A 16151-nucleotide genomic window follows, 5' to 3' on the forward strand; every position below is an offset into this window, starting at 1 on the left:
CTTGTGTCGACTCCTAATCCAAGGCCCGCGCACAAGGGTGCTTTCGGTGGGCAATCACTAATAATTCGAAATGAGAATTACAACGAAAGTACAGGAATTATTAAAAAAAATGCCGACAATTATGAAAACTAAGACAGAAAGAAAAAGAAACTTGTTGGTGAGCTTTTGGTGGCGTCGCGGGAGCACTGAATATCTGATTGTCAATTGTTGTTGGACCTTCAGCCTGGACCCTCCTTATATAAGAGGTTCGGGGCGCTTGGAACCTTCAGGGCGCCCTGGTATGACGTAGCTGACCCAACCAGGAGGCTCCACGTGGCGATGATGCGAAGATGATAAAAGTTCGCCTCCAGACCTCCGGGCACCTGGGTACCTCCCGGGCGCCCGGACCCTGTTTTCCAGTAGTTTCCTTTCTGCAAAAAAAAAAAAACGTTAGTCCGAGGCACTCATATATCCTGCAAAACAGATTATTAGCACAGTACATAATTCAAATAGAAAGAATATGACTTAGATTCCATCTTTCCAAGACCGGAATCTAGTCACGATCTCGACTTAGAGTTCTGAAATGGTTCTAAGTCGGATCGACACCTAAGTTCTCTTTCCGGGAACGCGTCCTCACAGTCACTCCCCTCCAGTGACTTACCTTTACTTACCTGCTAGATGTTCGATCAGCCCTTCGACCCGTCTGGACTTCGTGCCAGCTATCCGGTCAACCCGTCGACCTAGCTGGACTTTGTGCCAAACATTCCGTCAGCCTGTCGACTCGTTTGGACTTCGTGTCAACTATCTGATCGACCCGTTGACCTAGCTGGGCTTCGTGCCATACATCCGGTCAGCCCGTCGACCCGTTTGGACTTCGTGCCAACTATCCGGTCGACCCATTGACCTAGCTGGGCTTCGCACCAGACATCCGGTCAATCCATCGACCTGTCTAGGCTTCTCCTGCACAACAAAACTAACTTAACCTATTTTTATCATTCATCAAAACCTAGGTTAAACCGTTAGTGCTAACCGCACTAACAGTACACTCAAGAATTATCATTTTCTTGACCACAATATCTTTTAGAAATTTATACTTAATTCTATATCCTTGTATTTGCTGTGATATTTGGGATCCTCAGCTTGACCGTTACAGTACACTGTAATAGGACTCCCACTGTCTTCAGTAATCTTCAAATGCTTCAGGAACCTTTTCAACCAGACAGATTGTTGCACAACTGATGCGTAATTCACACAGCTTCTATTGCCAACAAGGTCACACAGGCCTAACCATATAAGTTCTATTGTCGACAAGGCTATACAAGTCAAGTCACACAGCTTCCATTGTCAACACGGCTACATAAACCTGCTTCTTGCTATTCCATGAGATGGCGCCACCACCTAGCAAGAAGATATAATCAGATATGGATTTTCTGTCATCAAGGTCTCCTGTCCAATCTACATTTGTGTAGTCACTCAAGCTCATTTTAGATCCTTAAAAACATATACATAATCTATTATCCTTCTGAAGTATTTTAATATCATCTTCACCACTTTTCAGTGTCTCGATCTTAGGTTTAACTGGAAACAACTAACTAAGCCAACATCATAACTTATATCAGGATAAGTACACAATATAGTGTACATCAAACTACCAATAGTACTGACATATGTTTTTTTTAATTTCGACTATTTTTTCATGAGTCTTGGGATACAATGTTACAATTAAGTGTTGTAACATCTTAATAATATAAGCTTTTTGAGACAAACTCAAAAACATTTTTGATCGATCTTACATGATCTTCACTCCTAAGATATACTTAGCTTCTCTTTAAAAATAATATCCTCCATTTGAGTATATCCTTTTGTAACTAGTCAAATTTTGTATCGATTAATCGATCCATTCGCTTTCCTCTTGATTTTGAGAATCAACTTATTCCCAATAGCCCTTCAGCCCAGAGGAAGATCGACTAAATCCCAAATTTGATTCTTTCTCATTGAATCCATTTCTTCATCCATTGCAACTTACCCTTTTTTTTTCTCTAACGGAGCATCTTAATGCTTCCTCTACCATTTGAGGTTCATTGCCTTAACTGAGAGTGTTATTAATGTCTTATTCTCAATATCAAATCATTTCTTCGTAAGTTGGGTTGTTGAGAAGTCAACTTATGACTTGGCAAATCACTCCCACTGGGCTGACTAGACTTAGGCATCTCTTTTGACACCTCTCTTGTTGATAATATCTCATCCCCTCAAAGAATAATACTTTTATCAACATCACCTCTAGTTGGGAACTCTGTTTCAAGAAAAATTACATCTCTCGAATCTATTTCGGAGATGGTTTCATCTAATTGCTCACCTATGAAAACATATCCTTTGGAGGTCGCATGATATCTAATAAAGATATATTTCTTACCCGTAGGTCCCAGTTTCTATACTTGTGAGAACTATCATGAACATAAGCAGCTGACCCCAGGATCTCAGATTACTTAAATCTGATTTTTTTCCTGTCCAACGTTCATATGGGGTACATGAAACTGACTTAAAGGTACTTTGTTAAGTATATAGGCCGCAACTAATAATGTATCTCAACAATATTAATTGACAATCATAGACCTAATTATATCTAGAAGAGTTCTATTTCTTCTTTCAACAACTTCATTTTGCTGTGGAGTTCCTGTAATTGTTAGCTGTCTAATAATCTCTCTATCATTACATATTATCTTGAACATATCAGACAAATATTTTCCTCCGCGGCCAGTGCGTAAAGTCTTAACTTTAGATTCGTTTGATTCTCAACTTTGTTCATTTAATGAATGAAGTAATCTAATACTTCAGACTTATGAGAAATCAAATACACATGACTAAAACGAGAGAAATCATCAATAAATGTAATGAAATAGGAAGTTCCATATCTAGCCTTCACATTCATTGGACCACAGATATCCGAATGAATTAATTGCAATGATGATTCAGTGCTTATAGTCTTACCAAATGATTTCCAAACTGTTTTTCCATTAAGACAATGCTCACATATAGACAAGTGAATCTTAACCCGAGTGTCCAATAAACCCTCTTTAGCTAACCGATTAATACATTCTTTTCCTATGTGTCCTAATCTAGCATGTCAAATCTCATTAGTTATATCTGTATCACTAGTTAGAGTAATATTTGAAAAACAACCCTCAATAGCATAATTGATATCTAGTTCTATATCAAGAACTATAGAACCATTTGATAAAAACATATCCGATTGACACTGAGTCAATCTTAAGTTCAATACTCCAGTTATAAAAATTAATATAATACCCTAAATCAGGAAGACCTATAATGAAAACAAGATTCTGTCGAATTTCAAGAGCATACAGGACATCATGTAGAAACAAAACACTACCACCACGGAGGTTGAATTTGCAAGTGTCGACTTCTTTGACTTCAACTCTTGCATTGCTTCCTACATAGATCCATTTGTTGCCAACTGGAACTCGTCGATACTCTACAAATGTAACTCACTCCTGAGCTACATGGTTGGTTGCTCCCGAATCTATAATCCACAAAGGATAAGAATCAGCTAATAATATTGAACTAGCAACAAAATGCTCAAGAAAAGAAGACACACTTGTATTGTTTCAATCTAGTATTCTTTTCTTTCTTCTTGATGGGGTCTTATCCCACAACAACTTCTTTCTTCTTTCCCTTCCCCTTCTTAAACCATTTTTTTTTTATCCAGATGATCCAACATAACTAATAGTCACATATGCTAGTCTAGAAATCCTTACGGATTCAACTCTCTCCACCTTCAATTCTACATAGCATGAGATGCCAATGAAAGTTTTAATACTCTCACTGTGAGTTATGATCTGCTTTATGATCTCTCAAGAATCTGGAAGAGAACGAATAACTCCTTAAACCTGTTGTTTATCGATCAACTCATGATCAGCAGTTTTAAGCTCCCGAATCATGTTCGACATCTCCCTGAGGTGTTGAATCATTGTAAGATTCAGATATTTCTTGTAGTTGTCAAACTTAATCATTAGCTGTTGAAGCTTGCTCAGACTTACTCCACTATATTTCTTCTTAAGGGCTACCTAGACTGCATGAGCCGTAAAATACAACTTATACTCAACAACTATGTCATCAACCATTAAATTAATCTCCATGTCTTATGGGTATTAAGACCTCGTCTATTCTATGTAGTGGGATCTACAGGTTCTACCATAACCTGTTTTATAGCCCCAAGAACATATTGTATCTTAAATTGTCAAATTTTGTAGCTATTCTCATATAATCTTTCTCTATTATTGAGTTTAGCTATGACGTTCTTATTTGTCATTATCTAACATAAATAAACATATTATTTAGTGTTAAGTGCAATTCATATGTATGTAATTTATGATTGACTCAATATTAATTTGAGTTCGTTTACAAAATCAAATGATAACTACATTTCCACTCATCATTTGTATGGTCCAATGAAATCAATATTGATTAATACTATTACATACATCTCAATAAATGAACTAATCATCGTTCTATCATGATTTCATTAATTAAATGAACTAATCATTTAATAAAATGAACTAATCATTTTTCATGTATCATGTAGAGTAATCAACATATGAATAAACATATCATTGACATATAGCAAATAGACATGAACTAAATGGACTAATATTGTTCATACATAATGACAATAACAATAACAGAACTCTTACAAACTAGATAGGCTGACACCACTCCCACTAGGACAAACACTAATACAGTGGCCAATATAATCTCCTTCAACCTTGACTCATTTGCCGCAATCTCAGATATACCAACTTTAAGATTTTTAATTTGATCTATCATCGAAACTTCTTCAGAATCCTCTTTAGATTCTTCAGAATCCTCCTCTGGATCTTTCTCAAATTCCTCAAGATCTTCCTCTAGAAACTCATGGTGAAATAGCTCCATATGCAACTGTGCATATAAGGTTCTCCCTTCAGAGAGCCTCCATATCTGGTGTGCTACCACCTTAGGATTTTCCAGCAATGAATGAATCAACGCCCAGATCCTGTAATTTTCTAGGATTGAAAACTCTTATTCAAATTTTCAGGACTGGTAATCATCCGTGCCATCTTCAAATTGAAATTAAATAAGTTAGTACAAAACCAATTAACCAGTATAAAACCGGCTTAATTTAATTTATATAGGTATAAAATCAACATTATTAATTAAGAAAAACAAATCTTCTTGCTTTTCAAGAATCTAAATCCACTGATCCATTTGATCGGTTGATTGGAAATCCAGGTCCTAAGCTCTATACAATGTCCTCATTAGAACTAATCTAACTGGATTGGAATTTCTTACTTATGTTCTGTTAATCTAAGCTCATTTAAGTCAATCTGACTTATTAATCAAACTCAGGTTCATTTGATCAAACCAATATCTATTGGATTAAGTCTGACTCTTTAGAACAAATTTAATTATTTTGATCAAATCTGAACTATTAAGCAATTTGATCAAATTTAATCAAATACGACCTATCAGAACGAATCTGGTCTGATTTACTTAGCCTGGCTCAAGCAATCAAATTACCCAAATTAATTCTATAATAAACTGATCTGATTAAATCAACCAATAATTTAAACCAGATCTAAGTATTATTGAATCAAACAGATCTGATTAAACTAATTAATAGTTTGAAACATAGCTAAATTTGATTGGACCAAGTTAGCATAGTTCAATTTTTAATTAATCAAATTTTAATTAATTAATCATTAATTGATTAAATAATGATTATCGCATCCTTTATGTTCATACATGAACTACTATTCACTTATTTTTTTTCATTTTAATTAATTGTTTCAATCAATTAAAAATTGAATCGATTAAAATTTCATATTTTCTTAAACAATGTATTTGTCGGATGAACTTCATCTTTAATCGATTAATTAGATCGATTAAAAAATCTATTTAATCGATTACAGATATGCTTGAATCGATTACACCAATCGACTACATAAATTTATTGTGCTCTGTCAATTTAATCGATTACACAAATTTTAAATCGATTAAGATCTATTTTAATCGATTAAACTTCTTCTCTTCTCTGTCACAATTGCGACTCTCTCTTCTTCTACCGCGACGAACACGATTGTCGCGCCTGTCGATTGTCAGCCTCCCGACGTAGTCGTTGGCACTCTCCGACCACGGAAGTCGATAGCCAACAACCACTTAGGGCTCGACAACGGTAGTAAATTGCGACCCAGTCGTGATATTACAGCGACGACATCAAACGAAGAGACAAGTTTCATGCATTCAGAAACTAATACTCTGATACCATTGTTGACATTTCTAAAGCATAAAAAATAATAAACACTTACAGCGATCTTCCACAGATCTGCAATCAACGCCGACAAGACTTACCGACAGAAGAACGATCACAGAATCGGAAAACTCTTCATGGTTCACAAATCAAATCCCTCTTACAAGATTGGATAAACCAATCTTGAATGTTCTTCTTTACCCATTTACAATCTTATTCACACGGACAAACCTTACATAAAGACCTTTTCAATATGGGACGAACCCTTTCTCGAACCTCACACAAAGCAAACCACCTCTTCCTTTTTTTCTTGTGCACCAATTACCTTGGACCCCTTTTTTTTTATAGAGGAGAGTCATCTTCCTCTACCTCCATTAATGGAGGAATGACAAAGGATTGGAAGGTGAAGAAGAGGAAGAGACACCTTTTCATCTTCTTACCACAATGTGGATTGTGAGTTAGGCGGACCAACTCACGAGTCCATCGAAAATTTAAAAATAAATAAAATAAAATAAAATTTTATATTTTTAACATTTTACATCAAAAAAATTTCTTCAATCAAATGTATAATGAATGTAAATTGACACAAATGAATACTAAAACAATCCACACGAGTCGCAAGCCTAGGCAAGTAGGCCCGCGACGGACTTGAGTTGATAAAATTTAAATCCAACCTACTAAAATTTTTTGACGAGACGAACCAATCCGATAAATCCAACCCAAATTGACGACTCTACTCTCCACTCTTCCCTTCAATATTTTTCTCTTCTTCCGCTCTGACTTCTACTCTAGCAGCACCATAAGCTTCAATGTAAACACCAACATTCCTCTCGGTTTAACCATTAGACTCTCCGGTAACATACTGCCGCACTAAATATACACTACCTACTGATTAATTTATGATGCCTCTATTACAAACGCTAATTTTGTGTGCAAAACATAACCTGTAATATCGCTTATGACTAAAGATTAGGAATATTCTGCTAAGAAAAAGACAAACATGGTATCGGTATGAACGCTTAAGAAAATAATGTCAATTCAGATCGATAGCAGATTAATATACATAGTAAAAACATTAGTACAAACCATCTTTCATTGAGCAGGATCACATAAAGCGAGTTCCTGGATTGTCATTGAGTTTCCATTGCTGTTTTTTTTTTGCTGGGACATATAGGGTAATAACCATCGTTTGGCAGAACTTGGCACTAAAACTGCATCCTGTCAGATATTCATGTCGAGCAACAACAGCTGGATATGTGCAAAAATGATTGAACTAAACAGAAACATAGAACTTACAAATACTGAGGGTTTTGAACTGGCATAAGATGGCAGCGTAAAATTGAACTTAAATCGGAATTGAGCACTGGAAGTCCCCGTCCATTTACCCACTCTAAAAACTTTAATAGCCGAATTCCTCTTTTTTGTTCATGACTATGGAACTACACATGTATGAATACCTGATACTCTCAGAAAACAACATAACGAGCTATGTAAATACATATCATCCTTTCATAGAAATATTACTTTAAGAAGGCAAACTTTTGATGAATGCCTTATAAATCAAGTCCAAAGAAGTGCGTATCAACGTGAGCAAGATTTGACAAAGAAATAATCTGACACCAAATATAGATTATTCTTCTCAAGGATAAGAAGAGGAATAAAAGAGATATAATCATATCATAGTTTAAACAAACCAATTAATTCAATATTAAAATAACTTGTTCTAAATATCATCTAAGCATAGATTTATATAACTTTCAAAACTCTCAAAAAAAATCTAAACAGAAAAAATAACTAATCAGACTTATTTCTTAATATTTAAAATAAATTAACTAACAAGACTTATTTCTTAAAATATAAAATAAATTAACTAATACAACTTAGTTCTCTAATATTTTTGATCAAATTAAATATAATTAAAAAACATATAAACTAAACTTAATTAACATATAACTAATTTAAAAAAAATCCAAAAAATTTAAATCTAAATAATTTAGATTCCCTCCTGCATCAGTTGCCTAAGATTAAAAAGAACTTGTCCTCGAGTTCAGAGTAATATCAAGAGGTAGCCCAAGAGGAAGATCATCTGACATTAAATTAGCAAAATCTACTAGTAGATGTTGGACTTTGAGAATTCTTATTGATCTACCGATGAGCACAATATCGTGGATACTGTTCTTGGCCATCTTTGTGTCCCTCAAGTACTTCTCCACAAGCTCCATGCACTTTTTGAATGGTCCATGTTGAGCATCTTAAATTGAGCTCTGAGTGATCATGGGATAGAAACCAATGAACTCAGGAGGTTTCTTGATCAAGTCTTTGAAATGGCTTTCTATTTCATCCTTCGTAGTTTGCCTATCCTCTTCAGTTTCTTAAGCAAAAATGAGTGCAGCCTGTTTGCCAAGATGATACTTAGGCGACTGTCTCCAAGTAACTTTGACCATTGGCAATCTCAAAGCCATCACAGTTCAAAAGATCACCATAAAACCTAGAGGAAGGCACGGTATAAGAGCTCTGAGGCACCAAAACCTCCTTAATTTTGTCCTCTTCATTCCCTTGCTGTCATTCAAACCCTGCGAAACTATCCAATTCCATTTTAAAAATTGCTCCTTCTACAACATCAAGGCTGTCATTCAAACCCTGCGAAACTATCCAATTCCATTTTAAAAATTGCTTCTTCTACAACATCAAGATTGCCTATGGCACTGATACTAATGTTACTTTCAAATGTCGAAAATTTGACACCTTCAAAACTAAAGGAAAAAATCAACAGATGTTACTTGAGAATGCATTGCTTCTCCCTGAAACCGTCCATGCAATGTTGCAAAATTGTAGCGGCATCGACCTTCATCTTTGACATGTCCATATTTGAAAAATCAGAAGTGCATGACTAGGAATGATTGTGTCAGCCTCAGACTTCGATGTTTGGATTACCACCATCAAACTAATGCACGGTTTGGAAGGAGGTGAGGGAAGGGGAGGGTAAAGAAAGGGAAGAAAAACTTAAAACTATGTTAGGGAGAAAGTGAGCTACTGAAAGATAAGGAAAGATAAATTTTAACCTTCCTTACCCTATTTCTTACACCTTAATTTGGGGCGTAAGAAAAGATGATAGGAATTAAAAAAAAATATATTTCAATTTTATCCTTATTTTATTATATTAATTCTAAAAATCATTATTTTATGTATTCTTTGTATCGCGATAAAAAAAACACTTGTACCACCCGACTCACATCACCCGACACTTACACACCATCAACACGGACATCGACTTTAACGTTGACATTGACTTTAACACTAATTTCGATGTTGACACTGACACTAACTTTGACACCAACTTCTATACCAACTCCGACTTTGACTTAGACACCGACTTTAACAAATGAGCTACAATTGTTTGAATGTATATTCTTAACAAATAAATGTATACAAGATACACTATGCTCTTGAACCTGCAAGTCTTTAACAAAAATAAAGATAATTTTATAATTTTATATATTTAACCTTCATTACCCTCACTTTCCTCCCAAACACGATAATACATGTTACGTTAATAAACCTTCCCACCTTCCCAAATAAAATGAATATAAATACTTAACTTCCTCTACCTTCCCCTCCCTTCCCCTTCTGTTAATTAACCTTCACTCACCCCATCCAAACAAAGTGTAAGACATATTCCTTAACATTTAGGATAAATTAACTACCAAAACGTATTATCTAAAATTTAGGATAAATTAACTAACATGACTTAATTCCTTAAAATTTAGGACCAAATTAAATATAATTTTAAAAAAATAAATTAAACTTAATTATCTGATAATTAATTAAAAAAATCTAAAAGCTATCTGAATACTTTGAATTCCTCCATCATCATAATCTAAATTAAGATAAAATACTATTGGAAATGAAAAGTCAATGATGCTAATAATTACCCTCACTTGGAATTTACATCATACTGCCATATCATTAAGGAAGCTAACGCAAAACATTCGGAGGTTTAATAACACACAACAAATCATTTACAGATGAAATGATAAGCTCGAAGACCTGAGCTACAGCTGTTTAAACATAATATTGTACAAGACAGTTCTGATCATGTTACTCACTTGTTCCATTTAAGATAGATAATGGATGAGAAACTTGAGAGATCTACAATCAAGTTCTTAATATCCAATATAAGGGGAAAAACTAACCAGACTGGCAGATCACTTGGAACCTACTCCTACATGGGGTCATTAGGTGCATAACAGATTAATAGGAGGGAAATGTAATTGGATGAGTCCCACCTTGCCGATTATCATTATTGAACATAGACCCAAAAACACGCCTGCTATATTCGTAGTTGCCACGGTTCATATCATTGTTTAGTGAACCATAAGAGGATGCTGTAAATGAAGTTGCTAAAAAATTAGATAAAACAAAAGTAATTAGGATAAAGGCAGAAGAGAGCACTACTAGCTTCAAGAACTCACACTGTGGGTAACTCAAGGGAAGATCATCAATATTCTCAGAAGCCCTGTGGTTAACTAACCGTAAAGAGTTTCGAGAGACATCTATTTCTCGTCCACTTACAGAAGTTGACCTTGGAAAAGTAGGCTTCAATGTTATAGGTGTACCAGTGTTCTGAGAAGACTTATCTTGACCAGATATCTGTTCAATATGTAGAAGTTAATCTATATTGTGTATCTTTTGGTAGACAAAAGTTGATCTAAAACAACTATCTGCGGATGATATTTCAAAGTTGATTGGCACAAACACGTCAAAAAATAACCCAAATGAGGGAAAAACACATTTAAGATGACACAAATATGACATTACCAAGGCCAAACTGATTTAAGATGAAAGGAATACAATGATTTATGTGGCCAGCACTAACCCACCAAGAGGCAATAGGAATGAGGACAGACTCATTTAAGATGTCAGGAATACAATCTTTACTCCGAGACTCTGGTAAAAAATTATCAGGTTTAATGTCAAGGAAATCTTAGATGCAAACTATTTCTATACCATGTATCATCAATTGAAGTACACTAAATAATGAGGATTAATCAGGGTGTTTTGAAAATTATTTGGGTTTAGGGGTTGACTTCAGTTAACTTTTCCACTGACTATAATTTATAGGACTGAAATAAAAGATTTGACTTTAAACCTTTTAAGCTGCCTATACACAAGAGAAGACAACGCACCGCAAATTTGATGGTCTTATTATTTAGGCGTACAAGGCCTGAAAAGAGTCTAACAGCATATTCTGCAATCTCCTCAGACTCATATTGCGCAAAAGCATAGCCCCTGTGGCGATCAGTTTCCTTATCCCGAGGTATATATAGGTCCACTATACGACCTACCTGGACAAGTATTTCATACAAGACTCGCTCACTCACCTTTTCATCCAAATTACCTAACAAAGAAAAATATATCACATAAAAAGTTGTTAAAAACACAAAAAATAAGAAGGAAATAGACACAAAATATAGACAGGAAACAAAACCCCTAAAAAATAAACTGTAATGAAATCATGGTAAACAAGTGAAAGAAACTCAAAAAATCCAATTTGCTCAAGTGGAAACAAGAAAAAAAAAACAAGGCATAGACACGTAACCATTATACTAGTGTAAGAACCATAAAAGAGCAAATTTTCCATATCAGGAACTAATAACTTTATAAATTGAATATTTTTTTCCAAAATAGAACCTCTAACCAAGAAATACAAGAATGGAAAATATAAACATGACCTAAAATAATTGACTACTACGGCAGAAGGAAACAGAAGCAGGTACACCCGAAGCATACGGTAAAGTAGTGGAACTGTAATAACTTTCAAACATTGGAGATTCTTAATGTCCAGGAAATTTTACAGATATACTAGTTACTACAATAATTCCCCAGTTCTGAACTCTTTTCAAGCAGGAGACAGCTGCAGCTGGAAATCACTTCCCTCTTTGAAGAAAAAACACCCAAAAAAAAGTGAAAACCTCAAAACTCACTTGGTTTGAATAAGCCAAGATAGCATCAATTTACAAGAATGCCTGGATATTCAAAAAAAAAATGTCGATATTCAAAAATAAAATGCCGATATTCTAAAGCAATAAACAAGCTGCAATTTGAAAAACCAAGCCACATAAAACCTTAGCCATATTAAACTCAGGGAAAAGATACAATAAAAATAAGGATATTTAAGTCTATTGAACTCAAGAACCAAAATATATAAAGTCTTTGAAAAATACCTAGATAAGGAACCTAAAATCATATACTCAGTAGTTTTATACATAACACTTTAAAGCATCCGCATCAAATTCCCTATCCAAATTTAAAATTTATGGTAGAAGAACTACTTTATTAAATTTGGATATCCAATTTTCACTACACAATCCATCTGCTTTCCTATAATTTATCATATCTTTAATTTTTATTATTATTTTTTCTTTCTCCTCTATATTTTTTTATTATTATCTATGAAATGGAAAATGTGAAAATGGAAAGTGAGAATTAGAGGAAATAATATTTTAATATTTAGGGAATGGATTTCATTTCCCAAATTTAAAGAAGTATTGTTTATAAAATTTAAATTTAGGGAATAGATAGAGAAGCAAAGATTTTTTAATGTAAAATGTAAAATTTAAGGTAAAATCTTTGTTTAGGGAATCTGATGGCTTTTGCTAAGTGGTTAAGACACCATGTCAAAGAAATTAAAAATCCTTTTCCAAGACATATTTGGAGTTTGGACCATCACAATAAAATAGTTAAGATGACTTAGAAATAAAGAAGCACAAGAAATATTAGTGAAAAGGAATGATGGAGAATGAGAATTTATATAAATCAATATATATATATGTGTGTATATATATAAAGGATCCTAACTCCTTCGAGCTTGGAGGGGATGATGTAGTGACCATTTTTCCTCTAACTTTGGCATGATGCTGCAGCACAAAGGACAGTTTTCAAAGAGGATTTGAAGGAAGAACGAGGCATAATTTCTTCTTTCTTTTCTTTTCCAAAATTAAGGATGGAGGAAAAGAAGAGTAACATTTTTTTAGAAAATACTAATTAAGATTTTAATAAAATTCAGAACATAGCTATACATTTTTCTTATTTTTGAGACCTGACGGAATGTTGAAGAACCTAAAACAAACTATGGATTTAAATTCAGAGCTGATGGGTCTGATTTTGCCATCAATCAAGGAAATGGATATTCAAACATGATGATTCATAAACAAGTTCAGTAGCTGATTCCATAAATAATTATTTGGGTTTAATACTCTTCTACTAAACCAAACACAGTATCCTACAATTAATCATTCAATAACAACCAAACCTAAAAGAATGGATACTAGATCTCAAACCATAATATGATCTATTCTGATAGCGATTGATAAAATCACTCGTCTCAGTGTTGCATAGATCTCTGACACAAAAGACCAACAAAAAAATAAAACTAGAATTCACAAACCATAAGCTGCAACGAAAAGAAGTAAAAAAAAAAAAAAAAAGGCCCTGAGGCTCTAATTTAGGCTAGCGAACTGTACCAGAAATACAAAGAACAATCCTGTAAAATTTGCAGCACAATGAAGCAAGCTTATATTAACGAACAAGCAAAATTCAAACCGAATCCCAGGTAATCATCTAAAAAACCCGAAATCGTTACTACTAATTTTTTTTAAAAGTTTATAAAGGATCTAACAGCGTGCCTTAATCGGAAAACTTCAAATAAACAACCAAAACTATGAAAACTTAACACAAACTCATAAAATACAGCAGATCTAAAGATTCGAACTAAAGGGTAAAATATCGTGATAAAACCTACCTATGTATACCGTTCGAGCAGGATTCCGCGACATATCGTCAGAGATGCGACAGATCGGCGGAGAACAAGTTGATTCACGACGCTGTAGGAGCCTTGAGGACGAAAGATGAGCTCCACAAAACCCTAGTGCCGACGGAAAAGAGAAGGAGCGGCAGACCAATCGATAGATCTCCGAACGCTGTTGTGGACAAGACTTTGGCAACTTGGTATTTATGGTCCACCAGCTGAGCACGAGCTCGAAGATAACTTTCCCCGTAAAATTCTATACGGGTTAATCTGATCCGTTGATGCTGAAAACAGAGGCCACGATGGAATAGGAGACTAGGAGAGGATAGAAAATTATGTTTATTAAAAAAAGGCAATAATAAGAATTCTTTAAGGAAAATAAATTAGAAAAAAAACAAAAGTTAATTTTTATACTTGTTCATAAATCAAACCTTTCCCTTTGTCAATAAACTCTAGGCTCTCTTTCCATATTTATAACTTTTACTTAAAATGTTTATAAATTAACGTAGTTAGTTGTTGTTAGCGTAGGTGGTATTTATATGAATATTTATTCTAATAAATTTTGGATTAATTCTTAATATGTACAAAAATAAATTTGTTTGGTGTCTAATTTTTTTATATAAGGTTATTACATTAGGATAAAATATATTCTATGATTTATCTATTTATATTTTAGCGTAGAATTGTTGATATTAAATCGTTTGGAATGAACAATAATATTTGTTCAAGTAAACTAATGTAGTTAGATTAAACTATAAAAAATCATGTGGTATGTGTCTAAGTGAACAAATTAATTGAGTAATTCTAATAGGTCAAACAATCCAAGTAAACTCGAAGTTTAAATGGTTACGGCAAGTTAGGTGGGCTAATTGTGTCAATCAAGTCGAGCAGACTAGATAAATCAATCGACCCAATTAAATTTTTAATTATGTGTAATGGCTAATGGGCTAGGCAAGATAGTCGATAGGGATCAGACAACTTGAATGGGGGAGTCGAATTAGACGAGTGGGCAATGCTTATTCAACTAATGTTAACAACTTATTATGAAACTTCTTCAACAACCTCCAACTTGCAGACAGGGGCGGATCCACAAGGGGGGTGGCATCGACGGTCACCCCCTCTTATAGTAATGGAACCCCTAGTATTATGGAGTTCCACTAATAGAGATGGAAGATACCGCCCCTTGTTCATCGTGATCGCTCCTCCATACTTGAATTTCTGAATCCGGCACTAAACATATACAGGGGCAGATCCACAAGGGGGGCGGCATCGACGGTCGCCCCCTCTTGCGGCAATGGAACCCCTAATATTATGGAGTTCCACTAATGAAGATGGAAGATACCGCCCCTTGTTCATCATGATCATTCCTCCATACTTAAATTTCTAGATCTGTCACTACTTACAAAAACACCCTTATGTGTTCTTTCTATCCCGTTCTTTATGTGTATTCACTATGTCAATGCAACTATGAAAAATACTCTTTCGTTCAAAGTCAACAACAATAGTAGACGAGCCTATCTTACTATTGAGATAAAGGCCCTAGCTGTAACAACTTCTCCTTCCATCTAATTATCCATAGGAGAACTTTTCATTTAAAAGGTTCAAAAAGTGTATGGTAGGATTACCAATTAGCATTCTAACTCTTTTTGAATTGGGCAACTATGAGACTTAGCCATGAACATATTTTTTCCCCCCGCAATAACATAGTTAAATTGGTAGACGGATAGATTGTCATATGAGAACAAGAATTGAATCTCTAGGAAATAATTTTTGGAAGAATAAAATTTTTCACACCTAAAAAAGTCACTTGATTATCATAATTTACTCTTTTCATCTCATTATAAAGACGACAATGAGAAATATTTGGATGAGTGAGTTACCACATGAACATATTTTGTTTCCTTTCAACGTGGTGTAGTAGGAGAGGTAGATAGGAAGGCTAGCTTTGTTTTGAATCTTAAAAATTGTCAAAATTTATAATTCAAAACGATAAAAAAAAACATTGACTAATAATATGATGACCCAAAAATATTTGAATGCTCTGTGTTAGAACAACACTTA

At 34.3% G+C, this 16151-nt stretch overlaps 1 protein-coding gene across 1 annotated transcript; it reads right to left on the reverse strand.

Annotated features, from left to right (window-relative positions):
* Positions 1-10217: 10217 nt before the first annotated feature.
* On the reverse strand, positions 10218-14283 carry LOC122001396 (splicing factor 3B subunit 4-like). The gene is made up of 4 exons (XM_042556110.1): positions 14085-14283; positions 11470-11681; positions 10756-10933; positions 10218-10668 (listed from the first exon to the last, which is right to left on the reverse strand). Exons 1-4 carry the CDS (start codon positions 14116-14118, stop codon positions 10535-10537), a joined length of 558 nt encoding a protein of 185 aa, XP_042412044.1. The 5' UTR covers positions 14119-14283; the 3' UTR covers positions 10218-10534.
* Positions 14284-16151: the final 1868 nt, after the last annotated feature.

This window comes from Zingiber officinale, chromosome 7A (assembly GCF_018446385.1).
Source record: "Zingiber officinale cultivar Zhangliang chromosome 7A, Zo_v1.1, whole genome shotgun sequence".
NCBI classification, from domain to species: domain Eukaryota; kingdom Viridiplantae; phylum Streptophyta; class Magnoliopsida; order Zingiberales; family Zingiberaceae; genus Zingiber; species Zingiber officinale.

Excerpts from the sequence above, each read along its gene's own strand:
- LOC122001396 (XM_042556110.1), bottom strand. The coding sequence starts at position 14,118 with ATGTCGCGGAATCCTGCTCGAACGGTATACATAG. Across the intron at positions 10,934-11,469 it reads ATAAGACCATCAAATTTGCG|ATATCTGGTCAAGATAAGTC; the intron begins GTGCGTTGTCTT and ends CATATTGAACAG. Across the intron at positions 10,669-10,755 it reads TCCCTTGAGTTACCCACAGT|CATCCTCTTATGGTTCACTA; the intron begins GTGAGTTCTTGA and ends CTTCATTTACAG.